The sequence below is a fragment of the Triturus cristatus genome, chromosome 10 (assembly GCF_964204655.1).
Source record: "Triturus cristatus chromosome 10, aTriCri1.1, whole genome shotgun sequence".
Lineage (NCBI taxonomy): Eukaryota > Metazoa > Chordata > Amphibia > Caudata > Salamandridae > Triturus > Triturus cristatus.
The window spans coordinates 139,174,062-139,192,159 of record NC_140593.1 but is presented as its reverse complement, the minus strand read 5'-3'; the positions used below and the strand labels follow the sequence as shown (position 1 = coordinate 139,192,159).

At 44.0% G+C, this 18,098-nt stretch overlaps 1 protein-coding gene across 1 annotated transcript in view; it reads right to left on the bottom strand.

Annotated features, from left to right (window-relative positions):
- Positions 1-18,098, bottom strand: part of LOC146789044 (collagen alpha-6(VI) chain-like) — a 788,523-nt gene that overhangs the window by 289,239 nt on the left and 481,186 nt on the right. The window contains exon 9 of the mRNA XM_085631022.1: positions 15,355-15,927. Coding sequence (XP_085487148.1) covers positions 15,355-15,927 — 573 coding nt within the window. The remainder of the gene's footprint in view (positions 1-15,354; positions 15,928-18,098) is intronic.

The window sequence follows — 18,098 nt, the reverse complement described above, 5'->3', positions numbered from 1 at the left end:
AGAAATCCTACCTCTAAATAAATTCTGCCTCCCCTCTATGTTTACTGATTCTGGCTTTGAATGGACCTCTTCTCACATTAAATGCCTTGGAATTTTATATTGTAACAATATCAAGGTACTCATTAAACTCAATCATACTGATATTCTTAAGAAGCTTGCGGCCCTCATCGATGACTGGTCACCACTTTTCCTTTCATGGTGGGGTAGATTAGCTACGATTAAGATGGTGCTCCTCCCAATCATTAACTTTAACCTCTCTATGCTCCCTGTCTCCCTTCCTAATACTTTGTTTTGTACTATCAACAGTTCACTGATTAATTTTCTTTGGAATAAACGAAAACCCAGAATTTCATTAGCTCGCCTCCAACTTTCTAAAGAATTGGGTGGGGTTAACTTTCCCAATCTCAGACAAAATCATTCAGCTTTTACCTTGAAACAAATTTTTACTTTTTTTCCGACTCCACTACTTCGTCATGTATGGCATGGAGCGCATTAGAACAAGCCCAATTGTAGGAAGGTGGAATCTGACTATATGGTTGCCCCCAACTTTCTGCCTGGTATATTAATGGTTTTTGACTAGTCTGGCTGGGATCCTGCTATCCAGGACCCCAGCCTATCTCCTTCTTCTCTAAACTGATGTAAATACCCTAGGTACATACCAATTGGATACTGGGGACACCCTATGAGGCCCTTGTAGATGGTACCCTAAGTACCCAGGGCATGGGTCCCTCGGAGGCCTACCAGGGGCTGCAGCACTTATTGTGCCACCCCTGGGACAGCCATACAAACTGACACCACCAGACCACTACTGTAGTCTGGGTAAGGTGGTGCTTGCACCCCTTACAGGGATATAGGTATCCTGTATCCCACTTAATACAACACATATATCCTCATAGGTCACCCCTAAGGCAGGCCTTGCTAATCCTATAAGGCAGGGTGCTGAGATATGTGTGAGGGGGAACCCCTACCTGAGTAGGGCCCCTCTGCAACCTTCGTAAAACTATTGCTGGGTTGTTTGTAGTGCAGCCATACCATATACTCTTAACCGCATTATAAGTAATCGCGATAGTGTGATAACTTGAGAGTGGCTGCACAGAACCATGTCGTGTTTGGTGTCAAACATGTAGGAATCATACCCCCAATCCAACCATGGGAGTGGGGGCATGATTCCCCCCAGCTAGAGGGGCGATATGGTAAAAGCGGCAGAATTTAGACATCAATTTAAAAGTGCACACGTAGTACAAAATGGATGCTACCCGCCACCCACACGACTCTGGCTGCCTGTTGCTGGGCAGAACTCCAGCCACAGCAGCTGGACAATAGGGATCTTGTTGCAGGGAGGTGCACCCACCTCCCCAGACAAACTATGTGGATTGGAACTGGGTGGGTGCACCATAGGATGTCTTTCAGACTTGCACATAGGCTTCTCCGGTGCCTACTTCTGCATACACCGCCTCAAACCGGTTCAGGGGCATCCTGTCCTCTGCCCAGGTGGGAAACCACACAAAGGGGAGAGGGTGTAGCCACGCTTTCCCGCCTGAACTCTCATTGGTGGGCTCTGATCTGGACACTCCTCTAATCTTTGGATAAAGGTGAATACAGGGTCCCCAGAGCCTCAGATTATTCTTGGACTTCACAGACTTGAACTTCGACTTGCTGCCACATAGCTAAAGGAAGACATCTCCCTTGGGGTAAAGGAGTTACCCCACTGCTTGGCAGGCACCTGAAACACTGCAAGTGACCTGGTTGGAACCTCACTGCTCCTACGGACATCGACGACTCTTTCCTACCTTGAGGTGGGTTTCCAAGCATCCCAGAGGCCAGTGAGTGTGCACAGCAAAGCTCAGCACCGTGGACCCCGTGGGTGCCTAGATTCCCAATACCCCAGGACACCGGCTACCTCTTACACAGCACCCGACCACGACAAGCGGGGAAGTTGTGTTTTGGCCCATGTTTGAGCCAACCTCTCAGCATCATTTGTGCCAAAGATCAACGCCCTAGCCCACTCCGGCGACCCGTGGGTGCATCTTTATGCACGCCAAATTGCTGCCTCCCCTGGTCACTTGTCTCTCAACTAGTGGGCCCTAGTGGAGGTCAATCTTCACTTTCAAGAGTTCCTCTGGTTGCTCCAGGCCTGCTCTTCAGTCTCCTTGCTGGAGACTTTGCTCCAACCTTGTAGGTCTGCACCAGTAGCTGTTTTGTGTTTCTTGCATGGGTTGCAGTTGCCAAGGTTTAGTGGATCCAATCCGGACACTAACACTGCAGCGACCCTCAGCCTTTGTGGGACAGTTGCTCTCCAGAAGCTGGCCTTCCTTGACACCTTCTGGACCCCGTGGCTGATGATCCAAGCTACACCTCTTCCACCTGGAAGCACCCAACATTGAAGGGCTCCTTCTCCTGAGCCCCCTGGTCACTGTGCCGTGACCCAGACTCTGTCCCCTCTGCTTTCAGGTCCTTCTCTTCAAGATCTACATTTTCAATCTTCACGACATCGACGACGCTTCTTGCTATCAGCAGTTCTTCACGTTTTGCCATTGAAAATCAGCCCGCGACCCGACATCGAAAACGACCTATGCACCCGGCTTCCCTGGGGAAGGTAACAGTAGTACCTCGGTACTCTCGTGGGTGTGGGCCCTTCAAAAGCTCAACTCTAAAGTATTGAACTTGAACTCCTGGTAGAAGTGTTTTTAATCTTGTAAATTCCAACCGCGACATTCTCCATAGGCTTTAATAGAGATCCCGACAGTAGCTTCTGCCACTGCATGCGTCTCCCGTGAGTCCCCTTCCTCACTACCTTGGGTGGTTTCACAAGGGGCCAGCGACCCTAAATGCCCTAGGCATTGTCTATAGAATTGTCGTGGTTCTTATACCACTTTTTGATATATGGTTTGGTCCCCCCCTGGGGCCCTATGATTCCAGTGCTATTTATTGTAACTATCAATGCTTGTTTGAATTGTATCTTTACCTCCAGCCTCATAAAGAGACTAGTGGGATTATTCTTAGAATAAATACATATATTTTATATATATACCTGTGTGGACTACTCTTTCATTTGGTTATTCCAGAGGTTATCTATGGTAAAACAATAAGCTTAACACTCCTTCAAGACTTAGCCTGAAGGCTGCTCTCCACAGCTACCACTAGGATAGCTTTCTTTAAAGGTTGTCTTTAACCTATCACCATAAGAGTCGAATTGGACTGGTGCAAGGTGTCCCCTATAACTAGTGGACAGCATATGCCAGGCCAACTTCTCACATTGGTGTGCAGCGGTTGGATTCAAGCTTGCCCTTGTTTTACCAGGTAACAAATTGAATTTCTAAAGTGAAAGCCACTTGGTACTAAAGGTACATATAAATGTAAGCTTAGAATACAATAAGTTCTACTGAACTTAGGAGTTGTGTGTAGAAGGCTTAGCACACCTTGACTACAACTCAAGAAAGGGTTCAGTAGGCCACACCTAATGTAGGTAGATACACCAGTACCACTACACTAGAAATGTCTTTAGGTTCAGGAGCCCATAAGGCCCTGGAAGGACCACAGAGGGTCCCAGTCAACAAGTATGACAACCTCTCTTTTGCTGAGCTTAGAGAGATGTGGACTACTAGACAACTGAAGACAAACAAAGGTGGCAACACTCAACGTCTCAGGGAAATCCTGCTCATTGCAGACTTCAAGCAAACTCTAGTGTTTGAGGGGGTAGACAGGTTGGGTGGGCATCCCACAGAAGAAGACACCCAGGTGGTGGACTCTGATGAGGAACAGGAAGAGGAAATTGAACTTGACCTGGATGAACCAGACCACTCACAACATGGAGGTGATGGCCCAAGAGGCACTCCCTCCATCCCTAATGGGAGAGTGGTGGATCCAAACAGAAGGAACAGATCCCCCTCAGAGGAGTCTAACCATTCTGGGAGATCCAAAAGGACCTCTGCCTCTTCTCAGAGAAGAGAATCCTCCCAAGAGAGGAAATGTAGATTGATCCAGTTTGAGCAAGCCAAGCTTCAGCTCAGAAGAGAACAGTTAGCAATAGACAGGGAGTCCCTGGAGCTTCAGAAAGCTTCAAGAAAGTGGGGTCTAGAGACCCCTGATGGCAGTAATAATACCCCTAGAGTTAGAGAGAAAACTCCTGACCATAAGAACCTGCATAAGATGGTGCCCCCCTAATAGTCAGGGGATGATATCCATAAATGGATCACTGCACTTGAAAGGGCCTGTAACGTACAAAGGGTCCCAGTAGATCAGTGGGCAGCAATCTTATGGCTCTCCTTTGCTGACAAAGGAAGAGACAATCGCCTCTCTGTTAGGGAAGAGGATGCAGATGATTATTATATATTGAAAAATGCTTTGATAGATGGGTTTGGTCTAACCACTGATCAATACAGGTTAAAGTTCAGAGATACCCAGAAAGCACTAAATCAAGATTGGGTAGACTTTGTGGATTGTGCTACCAAGGCTCTGGAAGGTTGGTTAAATGGCAGTAAAGTAAATGATTATCAGGGATTATACAATCTCATCATGAGGGAGCAGATCCTTCATAATTGTCAAAACTAACTCTTACACCAGTACCTGGTGGACTCTGATCTGACCTCTCCCCAAGAATTGGGTAAGAAGGCAGACAAATGGGTCAGAACCAGGATTAGGCCCAAGAACCAAGGTGGTGACCAGAAGAAAGATTCCACAAAGCCCAAAGAGAAAGGTGGAGATAATAAAACAGAAACGTCCTCTGAAGGGCCCCTAAAACCCAGTTCTGGGGGTGGGTCCCAAAATCCTTCCTCTTCCAATAAGAAACCATATTGCCATGTGTGCAAGCAACCTGGCCACTGGAAAACTGACTCCAGTTGTCCAAAGAATGGCAATAAAGAAAATGTTCCTCCCATTGCAGCTCCAACACCTCCTTTTACTACTAGTAGTAATCCCCCAGGTGGTGGGAGTGCACCCAAAAACTTAGTTGGGCTTTCTTGCGGAACTCAGGTGGACTCTGGCCTAACCAGGTACCCTACACAAGCAACTCTAGTCTGTGATGGTGGCATGGGGTTTGCCAACTTTACCATGAGTCCCAATATCTTGGGCAGGTACAGACAAGAGCCCATAATCAATGGTCAGAAGGCTGTGGCCTACAGGGACACAGGGGCTAGTGTCACCATGGTGACAAAGAGACTAATGCCCCTAGAACAGCTTTTACCTGAGTTTAGCTACCAGGTGACCAATATTGATGGAATTAGGACAGACCATCCCATGGCAGTGGTAAATCTCAGCTGGGGAGGGGTCACTGGCCCAAAGAGAGTGGCTGTGTCCCCAACCTTACCTGTAGATTGTCTACTTGGAATGACCTGGAAATCTCAACCTGGGCTGAGGTAGACCACAATGCCCATTTAAGAATGTTAGGTTTCTCTGAGAGAGTGGATGGGACCCTGAGTGCCTCACCTCCACACCAGGAAGAATTAAAGGGAGTGAAGCCTGAAACAATGGATCACTCCACCCAAACAGAGAGCATAGGGGGTGAGGGTCAGCCCCCCCCCCCCCCCACCAGACTAAAGGTAAGGGTCAGCTTTCTAAGGGAACTGATCCTGCCCCTTGTGAAGTAACTGCCCCAGAAGTGGTCAGGCCTGTCCTGGCCACAGCTCTGATGGCAGGGGATCCTTCCAATGTGGTACCCAGTCTGGAGCAGGTATCCTGCCCCTCTCTACCCTGCCTCAGTCAGCCCAGGGCTGCAGAGGTCAGGGAGGTCAGTGGACCCCTAGTGGACCCCTGTCCAGAAGAACCCCATCATCAGCAGATTAGGGACACCCAGCAGAGTAGTTCTAGCCAGGTGACCATTCCTCCACAAACTGAGGGATCCCCCTTACCCCTAGGTACAGGTACCCCCAGATGGACTTTGTTGGGCACAGGGAAACCTGGAGCATAGTTGCCCCTAACCTTCCAGTGCCCTCCACTATTCCAACCAGAGGGACCCAACCCCCAGCTGTAGGCAGCCAGAGGTTGACCCTTAGGGCCAGATATGACACAGTCATGGACAGAAAGGCTTCCATGGTGACCAGTGACCTGAGGAGGTTGAGACCGCCCCAAATAGGGCCTCACTTCCAGACTCAGACACCCCACCAGCCTGCTTCTGTACCAAAATCCAATACAGGTAATTGCCCTAGACTTTGGAGAAACTCTAAAACCCCTTGGGGTAGGATTTCCCAAGTGGACCATGAGACAGGGAGCAACCATGCTAGTGCAGGTTCTTCCTTATATGGCCACTCAGGAAATAAAGACTTATCTGGACAAGGTTAGCCTTATCTCCTTTCGTTGGGGGGGGGGGGTTATGTAGGAAGGTGGAATCTCACTATATGGTTGCCCCCAACTTTTTGCCTGGTATTTGAATGGTTTTTGACTAGTCTGGCTGGGATCCTGCTATCCAGGACCCCAGCCTATCTGCTTCTTCTCTAAACTGACGTGAGTACCCTAGGTACATACCAATTGGATACTGAGGACACCCTATGAGGCCCTTGTAGATGGTACCCTAGGTACCCAGGGCATGGGTCCCTCAGAGGCCTACCAGAGGCTGCAGCACTTATTGTGCCACCCCTGGGACAGCAATACAAACTGACACCACCAGACCACTACTGTAGTCTGGGTAAGGTGGTGCTTGCACCCCTTACAGGGATATTGGTATCCTGTATCCCACTTAATACAACACATATATCCTCATAGGTCACCCCTAAGGCAGGCCTTGCTAATCCCATAAGGCAGGGTGCTGAGATATGTGTGAGGGGGAACCCCTACCTGAGTAGTGCCCTTCTGCAACCACAAAAACTATTGCTGGGTTGTTTGTAGTGCAGTCATACCATATACTCTTAACCGCATTATAAGTAATTGCGATAGTGTGATAACTTGAGAGTGACTGCACAGAACCATGTCGTGTTTGGTGTCAAACATGTAGGAATCATACCCCCAATCCAACCATGGGAGTGAGGGCATGATTCCCCCCTGCTAGAGGGGCGATATGGTAAAAGCGGCAGAATTTAGACTCCAATTTAAAAGTGCACACGTAGTACAAAATGGATGCTATCCGCCACCCACACGACTTTGGCTGCCTGTTGCTGGGCAGAACTCCAGCCAAGGCAGCTGGACAATAGGGATCTTGTTGCAGGGAGGTGCTCCCACCTCCCCAGACAGGCTATGTGGATTGGAACTAGGTGGGTGCACCATAGGATGTCTTTCAGACTTGCACGTAGGCTTCTCCGGTGCCTACTTCTGCATACACCGCCTCAAACTGGTTCAGAGGCATCCTGTCCCCTGCCCGGGTGGAAAACTACACAAAGGGGAGAGGGTGTAGCCACCCTTTCCCGCATGAACTCTCATTGGTGGGCTCTGATCTGGACACTCCCCTAATCTTTGGATAAAGGGGAATACAGGGTCCCCAGAGCCTCAGATTATTCTTGGACTTCACAGACTTGAACTTCGACTTGCTGCCGCACAGTTAAAGGAAGAAATCTCCCTTGGGGTAAAGGAGTTACCCCCCTGCTTGGCAGCCACCTGAAACACTGCAAGTGACTCAGTTGGAACCTCGCTGCTCCTACGGACATCAACGACTCTTTCCTACCTTGAGGTGGGTTTCCAAGCATCCCAGAGGCCAGTGAGTGTGCACAGCAAAGCTCAGCACCGTGGACCCCGTGGATGCCTAGATCCCCAATACTCCAGGACACCGGCCACCTCTTGTACAGCACCCGACCCCGACAAGTGGGGAAATTGTGCTTTGGCCCATTTTTGAGCCAACCTCTCAGTATCATCTGTGCAAAAGATCGACACCCTAGCCTGCTCCGGCGACCCATGGGCGCATCTTTACGCACGCCAAATTGCTGCCTCTTGTGGTCCCTTGTCTCTCGACTGGTGGGCCCTAGCGGAGGTCAATCTTCACTTCCAAGAGTTCCCCTGGTTGCTCCAGGCCTGCTCTTCAGTCTCCTTGCTGGAGACCTCACTCAGACCTTGTGGATCTGCACCAGTAGCTGTTTTGGGTTTCTTGCATGGGTTGCGGTTGCCAAAGCTTAGTGGATCCAATCCGGACACTAACACTGCAGCGACCCTCATCCTTTGTGGGACAGTCGGGCTCCAGAAGCTGGCCTTCCTTGACACCTTCTGGACCCTGTGGCTGACGATCCAAGCTACACCTCTTCCACCTGGAAGCACCCGACATTGAAGGGCTCCTTCTCCTGAGCCCCCTGGTCACTGTGCCGTGACCCAGACTCTGTCCCCTCTGCTTTCAGGTCCTTCTCTTCAAGATCTACATTTGCAATCTTCACGACATCGACGACGCTTCTTGCTAGCAGTAGTTCTTCACGTTTTGCCATTGAAAATCAGCCCGCGACCCGACATCGAAAACGACCTATGCACCCGGCTTCCCTGGGGCAGGTAACAGTGGTACCTCGGTACTCTCGTGGGTGTGGGCCCTTCAAAAGCTTAACTCTAAAGTATTGAACTTGAACTCCTGCTAGAAGTGTTTTTAATCTTGTAAAATTCAACTGCGACATTCTCCATAGGCTTTAATAGAGATCCCGACAGTAGCTTCTGCCACTGCACGCGTCTCCTGTGGGTCCCCTTCCTCACTACCTTGGGTGGTTTCACAAGGGGCCAGCGACCCTAAATGCACTAGGCATTGTCTGTAGAATTGTCGTGGTTCTTATACCACTTTTTTGATATATGGTTTGGTCCCCCCCTGGGGCCCTATGATTCCAGTGCTATTTATTGTAACTATCAATGCTTGTTTGAATTGTATCTTTACCTCCAGCCTCATAAAGAGACTAGTGGGATTATTCTTAGAATAAATACATATATTTTATATATATACCTGTGTGGACTACTCTTTCATTTGGTTATTCCAGAGGTTATCTATGGTAAAACAATAAGCTTAACACTCCATCAAGACTTAGCCCGAAGGCTGCTCTTCACAGCTACCACTAGGATAGCTTTCTTTAAAGGTTGTCTTTAACCTATCACCATAAGAGTCGAATTGGACTGGTGCAAGGTGTCCCCTATAACTAGTGGACAGCATATGCCAGGCCAACTTATAACACCAATATTCTCCATTTTCTCTCCTTTTTGCTATCCAGGTCACTTTACCTCCGAAGCGTATGTCCTTTCCTACTCTTATTCACTCAAGGGCTCTCGTTGTATCTTCGCTTAGCACACATCTTTCTATGAATGATCGCTCCCTAAGCACCCCGATCTGGTATAATAAAAACTTTAAGATCAATTATCGCGCCTTTTTCTGGAAAGAACGGATTGACAAATGTATCACTACTCCCCAACATCTGATGAAAGATGGTTCTTTCATGTCTTTCTCTGAACTTCAATCCTTATATAGTATTTCCTCGCAGCATGACTCCCAATACAATTTACTCAAGGATGCCCTTACTCGTTATTACTTCCATGCAAATCCCAACCCTATTATTGTACCTGAACATTCATCTCCTTCTACTGATTCTATTGATTTCTCCACACAATTTAAAGCTGCCACCATCTATAAGTTATTATCTCATTCCCTTGATGCTCGAGCCAAATCACATATGGAACTAATCTGGGAAAAAGACTTAGGCCTTGACCTCCCCTTTCCTACATGGGATCTCATTTGGTCCAAAATCCACACTATTTCACGCTCAGCCAGCACCACGCAGACCCTATACTATTTTTTACTCCTAACGATTTATACAGATTTAAATTACTAGATTCTCCTAAATGTTGGTCCTGGCATCACGAGCATGAGGTTTTTTTTCACATGTTTTTCTATTGTCCTCTTGTAAAAGCCTTTTGGTCCCGCATTTGGTCAAAATTGAATGACATTCTATTGTCTAACATTCCTTTCCATATTGAACACTTTTTTTTGGTAATCTCTCCTCTGCCTTGGTAAACTATAAAAATGAAGGTCATTTCATTAACTTATTTCTAGCTGTCACACTTCAGATTACTACTACCAATTGGAAAGACACCTCAAAAATTTTGTACCAAGCATGGTGGAATTTATTATGTCACCATCACAGAACGGACAGCGCTTATGCCACTTCCACCTCTTTGCTGATTAAAAGAGATTTACTATGGTTACCTTTAACTAATGTTTTATCTAGGAAGTCAGATTAATTCCCATTGTTATATATAGCTTTGTTGTTTAATATATACTGAATATTGCTCTTAACATGTTCAATGTTTCATCTTTTTAGGACTCTTCTTTCTCTTCTTTCTTTCCTTTCTCTCTTATTTTCTTCTTTTCCTCTTCCTTTTCTTTTCCTTTTTTTCATCTCATCTGAAAATCTTCTAAAATGCACCTGTACTTAGTATAGTTTAGATTTTATAAGGATATTGCCTGATATTTTTCTAATACCATGTTCTATTTTACCACTTTCCTGTCATTATCAGACTCTGTACTGATGTTTTACATTGCTTACAATCTCAATAAAGCATTCTAAACTAAAAACAAAAAGAAGGTCAGAGGTCTTGCTCATTTTAAAGTAATTGACATTGGCTTCCAAATCTCTCTCAACACGAATGCACACTATTAGCACTATAATGTCATCTGCCTTGCAACTTCTTAAAGAACATTCAAACCTTTTACAGCATGAACACACACCAATGGAAGACATAACATAATTAAACTGAGTTTTACAAACCTTGAAAGTTGGCGAACTGCCATGGCAGCGCATGAATGAGAGATCCATGGTTTATTTATTTAATTTGACTTCAACCCAGAAACAAATGGCTAAAAGAAGCAAGATGCACCCTTCTAAGTTATTCACTTATCCAGATGGGACGAACCTGGACCTTATTATTGAGGCTATGGAGATAACCATCTCAGCTACTTACTAGTAAAACAACATGTTAATGTCAACGTTCAAGATCAATAGGACAGGGTCAGTGAGAGAGAGTGGCTAACATTTATTTAAGTAAATCTGCAGTCTGAGAGCCTTCTTTTGTAGGTAGAAACGGACTTATGAATGATCACTTGCTTGATGAAGCAGCTGTGCACTCTATAAACTGTATTCATTCATTCATTCAGTGTTTTAGAACAAAAAACTGTTTTCTTTGTAATATGTAACCAAAATGTACCTTATGCCACTGCAAGAAAGTATACATTTTTTGTTTAGTTAATGAAAACTGTACAATAAAATGAGAACCAAATAACAGAAAGCTCATTAGTTTCCAGTATATCAAACATAATTTAAAAGGAAAATAATCAGAGTGAAAGCTCACGGTTATTAAGGAAAAATATATATAAAGATGTCATGAAAACATTGATTCACTCTACCAATGTGACCAATCATTGTCATATGTGTATGAAGCAAAAATAACTCAAGATACAAAGATTTTCTTTCACCCTCAACAATGCACTAGGGCCCTGGAGTCATGAGAGCAAAGACAAAGGTTCAAAGAAAGAAAAATTACTGACATCTTTTAGACTACTGTGGAAATGGCCAATAAATTATGTTAGAGCTACACTCATCTAATTTTATGGGACAGTAAAATAGCTTCTTCCCTAGAGAAAACACAATATCATCTAAAGATTGTCAATAATCCTTTAGTCCAATAATCCAAAAGAGCAGGGTACAGAGAGATTATCTGAATTAAGTCCTCATTTTGCACCTACAAAGTCCAAAGCATTTGCTCTTAGCATACCAAGATCACCTGGCAAATCTAGATGAATTGGTCGCAACCATTAGAAACACAGAGATGACTTCTGAGTCAGTGGTGAAGATAGCTATTGTTGAGGTTTCTATGCACCACAGGAGGAATAACTATAAGGAGTTGCCTTCTACTTATTAAAAATCAAACCAATTCTCTATAAATGAGAGGGATCACAAGATACTATTAGTGAGTTAATTAACTAGGGCATGACTCATAGTATTTCTACTCCAAGCTCCCCTCGATTTCAGAGATGATTTAACAGTGCTAAGGCTTCTCACAGATGAAGATGGTCAAAAGTCCATATTCAAGCTATAGAAGGCATCCAATGTTGTGGTACCTAGGCCTCTCAAAAATATTTCATGTATGCCCCATCCAACATAATGAGGGACTTTAAACCAACAAATTGATCGCACATGAGCCTGAGGCAAAGCTTCACAAAGCTTGGGAATAGAGGTGTGGCTCACTGGTTAGAGGCGGCAGACCCGTAAGCAGAGGACGGCCCGGGACCAGGGTTCGATTCCCGACGCAGCGGGGTCGTGGACCAGGGTCAGCGGACTCGATAATTCTCGCCTCGGTGCCTACTCCAGTCAGGGACCACACTCAGCAACTCTGGGCATTAGCTTGCCTCATCTTCACAACAGCCCCCCCAGACCGCCGGGGATGCTTGGTCGCACCTTAGAGATACCCATTAGGGACCATCTCTCAGGGTGAGCCAGGACGGGTTCCCCAGCGGTCGAAGCGCGGAGATACTCCTCTGGGAGTCGATTCTAGCGCTATATAAACCCACAATTAAATTAAATTAAATAATGTTACACACAAAAGTCCTTAAGATTCCTGGCAAGCACAGGGACTTCAAGTAAAAACGCAGAGGGAAAAATATTGAGTTGTTCCTTTTTTCTATTCCATGAGAAAGTAGGCACATTAGTACTTACGGTTAGCTAGTGATTCCAAAGGAACTTGTACTTTCCACAATGACTGACGTTTGGGACTATCAATAAACATTTACATTTTTAAAAGATCATTATTCTGGTTAAGACACAGCAAGTAGCCACACAATCAGCTAAAAATCAATGGACCACTGGAATTGTTCCTAAAAAAGGGAGCAAAGAAGGGAGTCAGGAAGTAGGTGTCCTGGCTAAGGAGACCAATGGAAGTCCATAAAGGTTTAGGATTTTGCAAGATGTCATCATTCTCACATGTGAGCCGCAAAACGTTTTGTAATGAAGTGCAGGTGAGATTAAGGGACTCATTTACAGTTTGATGAAGTGGGAGCCACCATATTTTGGCGAGGCGTCTGCTTCACTAACCCACATTCCCCCACCTCACTTATGTGTGTGTGAATCACTAGGGTTAAGAAAGTGAAACCTCAGCTGGTTCTGCCCTCAGAAAAACATGACCTGGTAGTCTGTCTCTCACAGGTCCACCGGGGTGAAGCATCAGGAGGTCTGCTCTAGTGGTGGGCTCACACATACATTCTTCCTGTCTGTGACTGCAATGCACGACAGTCCAATTCAGTAATTAATAATCAATATCCCATCTGTAGGGCTTTTTTCGTGTGAAACAAAAGTAATATAGAGAGGGTTGTCATGACATGGAGTCCCGTTTGCAATAAAATGTCTGACAAAAGTGCTTCTTCTGAGTCTGCATTTTTGTCAGAATTTCCCTGCTGGGACAGAAACCTGTAGTTCTGTAGTTGCAATGAGCAGCCTGCTGTGGAATGGGCTGAAACAGTATCAAACTCAACCCTAACTCCTAAAGTAGGACTACCTCATCAGCTCCATAAATAGGCTTATATGGCGTTTCCTAGCATTCAGTGATATTCTAAGAAAGTCGCTGCATGGTGCTAAGGTCTCAAATAAATTTACTCTGTCTCAAACCATTTTTATATAATGATTTTAAGAAATCTCAAAACTCTCTAGCACAATTGAGTTGCCACAAGTTTTTTAGCCTCCCAAAAAGTGTTTTTATAGTTCTCTTAATTGCCTTCTAAAAATTAATTTGTTAGCCTGCTTAGTGACCTCGAAATCAATCTTTTCCCAGTGTTATTGGTCTCTCCATTAACTGTGGTTCTTGCTGGAGGAGTTTGGGGACTTTAAGGGTTGAAAATGCTCCTTGTACTTCCTATGTAGGACCTTTGATTTGGAGAAATGTCAAGTCTTATAGTAATGAAGCAATCATCAATTTCGGTTACAGTACCCCCTGTGAACGTCAGTTCACCACAATGTCATAGATAACAGAAGTGACAACTTGCATCTGTTAACTCTTGGCTCACCCCATAGATTCTCATCAGTCTTCTAAACATTGCCAAGAGACTCGGGGGAGCAAGAAGTGGATAATGAAGAAATTGACTGACATGATTAGAGCCTAGTGTCATCTCTTTTGTTGTAGGCCTTAGGATTACTAAGACCTTGGATAGCAAGCGTGGTGCCAGGAGTACGAAAAGGCAAACCTGTTGTGGCATCTACCACAGGCTACTGCTAATGGGCATCCATGATACCACCCCACTAGATACTAACCTGCAATTTCCTCTTGCAGCAGCGGCTCCCTGTGCGACAAAGATCTGTCTGACATTTTCCACTTTTTGTAGAATGCTTCATGTTGAAAATTATCCTTCTTGAGCACATCATCTCTCAGGAGCTACTTTGACTTAAACAGGTGCATTTCCCTCTACCAATTACTTCTTTCACAAGACCAGCAACCTGCTGAACCCCAATCTTATCCAACATTATATTTAGAAAGGAAAAATCCAACTAATTTGTTGCATGTATTATTTTATGTGATTTCTTGTATGAGTTACTAACATCACTCTTTAATAATTCGTTGGTGGCATAGTGGAGCAGCCATCATTTCTTTTTCAAGACAAATCCTGAAAGTGGGGGTTTGTTTTGAAAAAAGTAAAACATTTACATTTGTTTTTACATGTGGGAGATATTTTTTATTTCCTGAACGGGACTGCTATGCCATTCTCTGACATTTGTTGCTTTCTTATGTATGGCAGTCCCATGCAGTAAAAGAGACAGTGGAAATGGCTTCAGAAGTAGAGCTCTAAATATGATAGGATTCCTAACTTTACTACTCCTAAATGCCCTTTGTGAATACCGAAAGTCGTAAAGTTAGTATTTTGTCTCAGATTACTTTTGCGAATCGGGCCTATAGTTCTTTAGCTAATTTTGGGTGGTGTTATTTCAAATGCAAATAAAACAAGTTTAATTATGCAATTTTAGGCTCTTGTGCCCACAGGTTAGACCTGCTCCCATACTGTCATGTTAGATCTGCTCCAAGACATTCAGATGATACACACTTCAAGACTTTCAGTTTACAGCTCCTGCTGCATCGCATTACAGCTCCTAATAGGGTCAAGCTATACTTTCTCCATCACCTACAAACGATTCCTGCTCCAAGCATATCAAGTTATTCCAATGCCAACATGGACAGGATATATCTGTTTCAAGATCAGTAGGACATACATGCAGCATATCTTAACAAGACCTGTTTTAACACCTTCAGGACATACAGCATAAATCCAAGTCTTGGACTGACAACTGCCTGCATAGTTAGCTCTTGGGCAACAACCATATTCTTGCAGTATGTTTCCTTAGGGCTGTCAATCAGGGCATATATACAAATTCGATCCTTAAATTATGAGATATGAAGGTGACAAAAAGAATGTTTTGGATAAAACACAAAAAAGGCACTTACTGCTTTTGGATTCTTCTGTGCAGATGTTTCGGACAATTCGTTTCTTAATTGAGGACAACTCGTTAAAACTATCAACAGTAAATTTATTTTCTGGGGATCCAGCAATTTGGAGTAACTGATTGTGGCTGAAATTCCCGATGCCCAAAGCGAAGATATTTATGGACTTCTTTCTCAGGGCTTCTGCTGCGCTGGACACATCATCGTGCGATTTGCCATCTGTGATGACAAGTAGGAGCTGCTGAATGCCCTCGTTGATTCGACTTCCCACTTGAGGATTAAAGTGGGATTTGTCTACTAACTCCAGAGCTCTGCCAATATAGGTATTTCCTTTCATTTGCTGAATACCTCCAACTTTAGTCTTTATGTCAAAGTTTTGGGATGATGGACTAAGACTAAACTCCTCTTTGTATTTATGGCTATACTGAGCCACTCCGATATGCACCATGCCTGGCCGGGTGTCAAACTCAGCCACTACTGATGTCATGAAGTTCTTCATCACCGAGAAATCTGAGCCGTGTATGCTAGTGGAGCCATCAATCAGGAAGACTATGTCAGCTTTTTCAACTTCACACTCTGCAAAGGAAGAGGACAGAACAGTGACTCATCAGTGTACAGGCTTGTCATGATCAAATTAACTCCTTGAGCCATGACTCAATAGCTCTAGGGTGGTATGCATAGCATAGTAATATCAGCCAGACCAAGTGTCTCTAAGGCTCTGGTTTTAGAGGAAGAAATATTTATCAATATTGTTATCCTCTACTATTCCACCTAAATAGGTCAAACCAAATATTACAATTGCAGGCAAATACATATTATTTACTGAACCATTGTTTTCAAAACCACAACAATGTCATGCATCTAAATTTTAAGTTTTACTAATAAAATTACATTTTATTGTTACTGCCGTATTCCTAGTACTTCTGTCCCCTTGTAAATTCTCCCAGTACAATGTATACCTCAGAAAAATATATCATTGCAAGTGCCAAAGTATTGAAAAACATTGATGTATTCTTCATTTGGCGAATGAAGTAACTGAGAAATAGAAAAGTATACATAAAAAAAAGACAAATCAATATAAAGAAACCCCACAGACCTGGTATTTAATCTGGGCCTGAAAGAGATTAAGAAATAATTAATCCTTAAAAAAACAGGATAAGGCTGAACAATTATTTAGTCTAAACAGCAAACAGCAACAAAAGAAAAAATAGGTTGCAATCATCTTTTTTCCATGTCTATCATGATACAGAAAGGAAGAAGAAACAACAATTTAGACCACATGATGGAGAGAGAGAAACCCCATATAAAAGCAGGTAGCAGTAAATGAAAAAATATCTATTGTTAGGGGAGGAACTAATGCTTTTCCCCCATTGCTGTGTCCACCTTGTCTTCCATTGCCAACCATTTGGCAAGATTTCCAAGATGAAATCAAAGAGGAGAGGGGAAATGTAGCACTGGGCGTTCAAGCACCTAGGCAAATACATTTTAAATACCTCTTGTCTCATTTAAGCATAACATTTTTGCAATATTTTAAAGGCATAGTTTCAGCAGAAAGTGTGTGTTGGCCCATGTAATGAACTTAAATATATCTGAATGATGATTGGAACATGTCTGGAGAATACAACTGCTGCTGTTTTAGCTTTGGCAAAATGTGGATGGATAAGCACAGGTGGAGTGTAAAGTAGCAGCTTTGAATTTATGCCACCATATACCTGGCAAATGTGACCCCACCTCAGAGTCAGATTTGAGTGCTTCTAGTCAGCAAACTAGTTGGCGAACCAAATGAAAGAGGAGTCAAATGTGTATTACCGTATCCACAATTTGGGTGATCCATTTGGGTTCTAGCTGTTTCAGACTCATTGCTAGTCGTTAGTCACTAGAAGTTACCAGTGTTGGGGACGACATACAGAAAAACCCCTGACCATCCGGCCATAAAGTAGTTGTGAGGAATTTCAACATTTGAATATCTGCTTTCTTTGGCCTCTGATACAGTGTGGCTCCTTATGGGAACCCAACCTCATGCGCTTTGTTTATAAGAACAGTAAACTTTAATCTAAAGTTGCCATACCTGTCACTCTGGTACATTGACAGCTTGTGTACAGTTGTTCAGTAAGCATTTGGGGTACAGGAATATGCTTTTAAAGGTGCATGTGGTCTGCAATCATGCCCCAGAGCATAGTCCTAAAATGTATAAAAAGGTTTAAAAGATGTAATAGCATTTGTTCGGATAGTCCAAAGTAACATTATACAGGTAATCCTTTATTAAAAGGCAAATGGCATGATTAGATTTCTCTTTCTTATAATGCTTCTGTAGCTTAAGAATATTAAAAATAGTGTGCATAAGCTCAGCTGAAGTCTCCAAATCTTTTGCACCTTTAACAGCCAAAGACAATCCCTGGCAGAACAAAGGGGACAAGTGGATCCCGCAAAAAGGCTCTGAAGATGGCGAAAGATGAACAGACCCAATGGAATTCAATGTCATAAACTATCTCTGTAAAGCTTTTGCAGGACCATTCCACTATCAAATGTGCAAAAAAAGTGGAAAAGACTTAGAACAGATGGGAACTTTGGTAGACATTTTCTTTGAAGGGTGTTGAAAGTAACCGGACTCAGGTGGAGTTAGAAGACCTAGTGAGCACTGCATAGTGGCACAAGGAAGCATTCATTATGATTTGTGAGGTACCAGAGTTTGTGCCCTAATTTTTTGGCCTCTAATCATGTTCAAGAAGCAAACATTTGTTCACAAC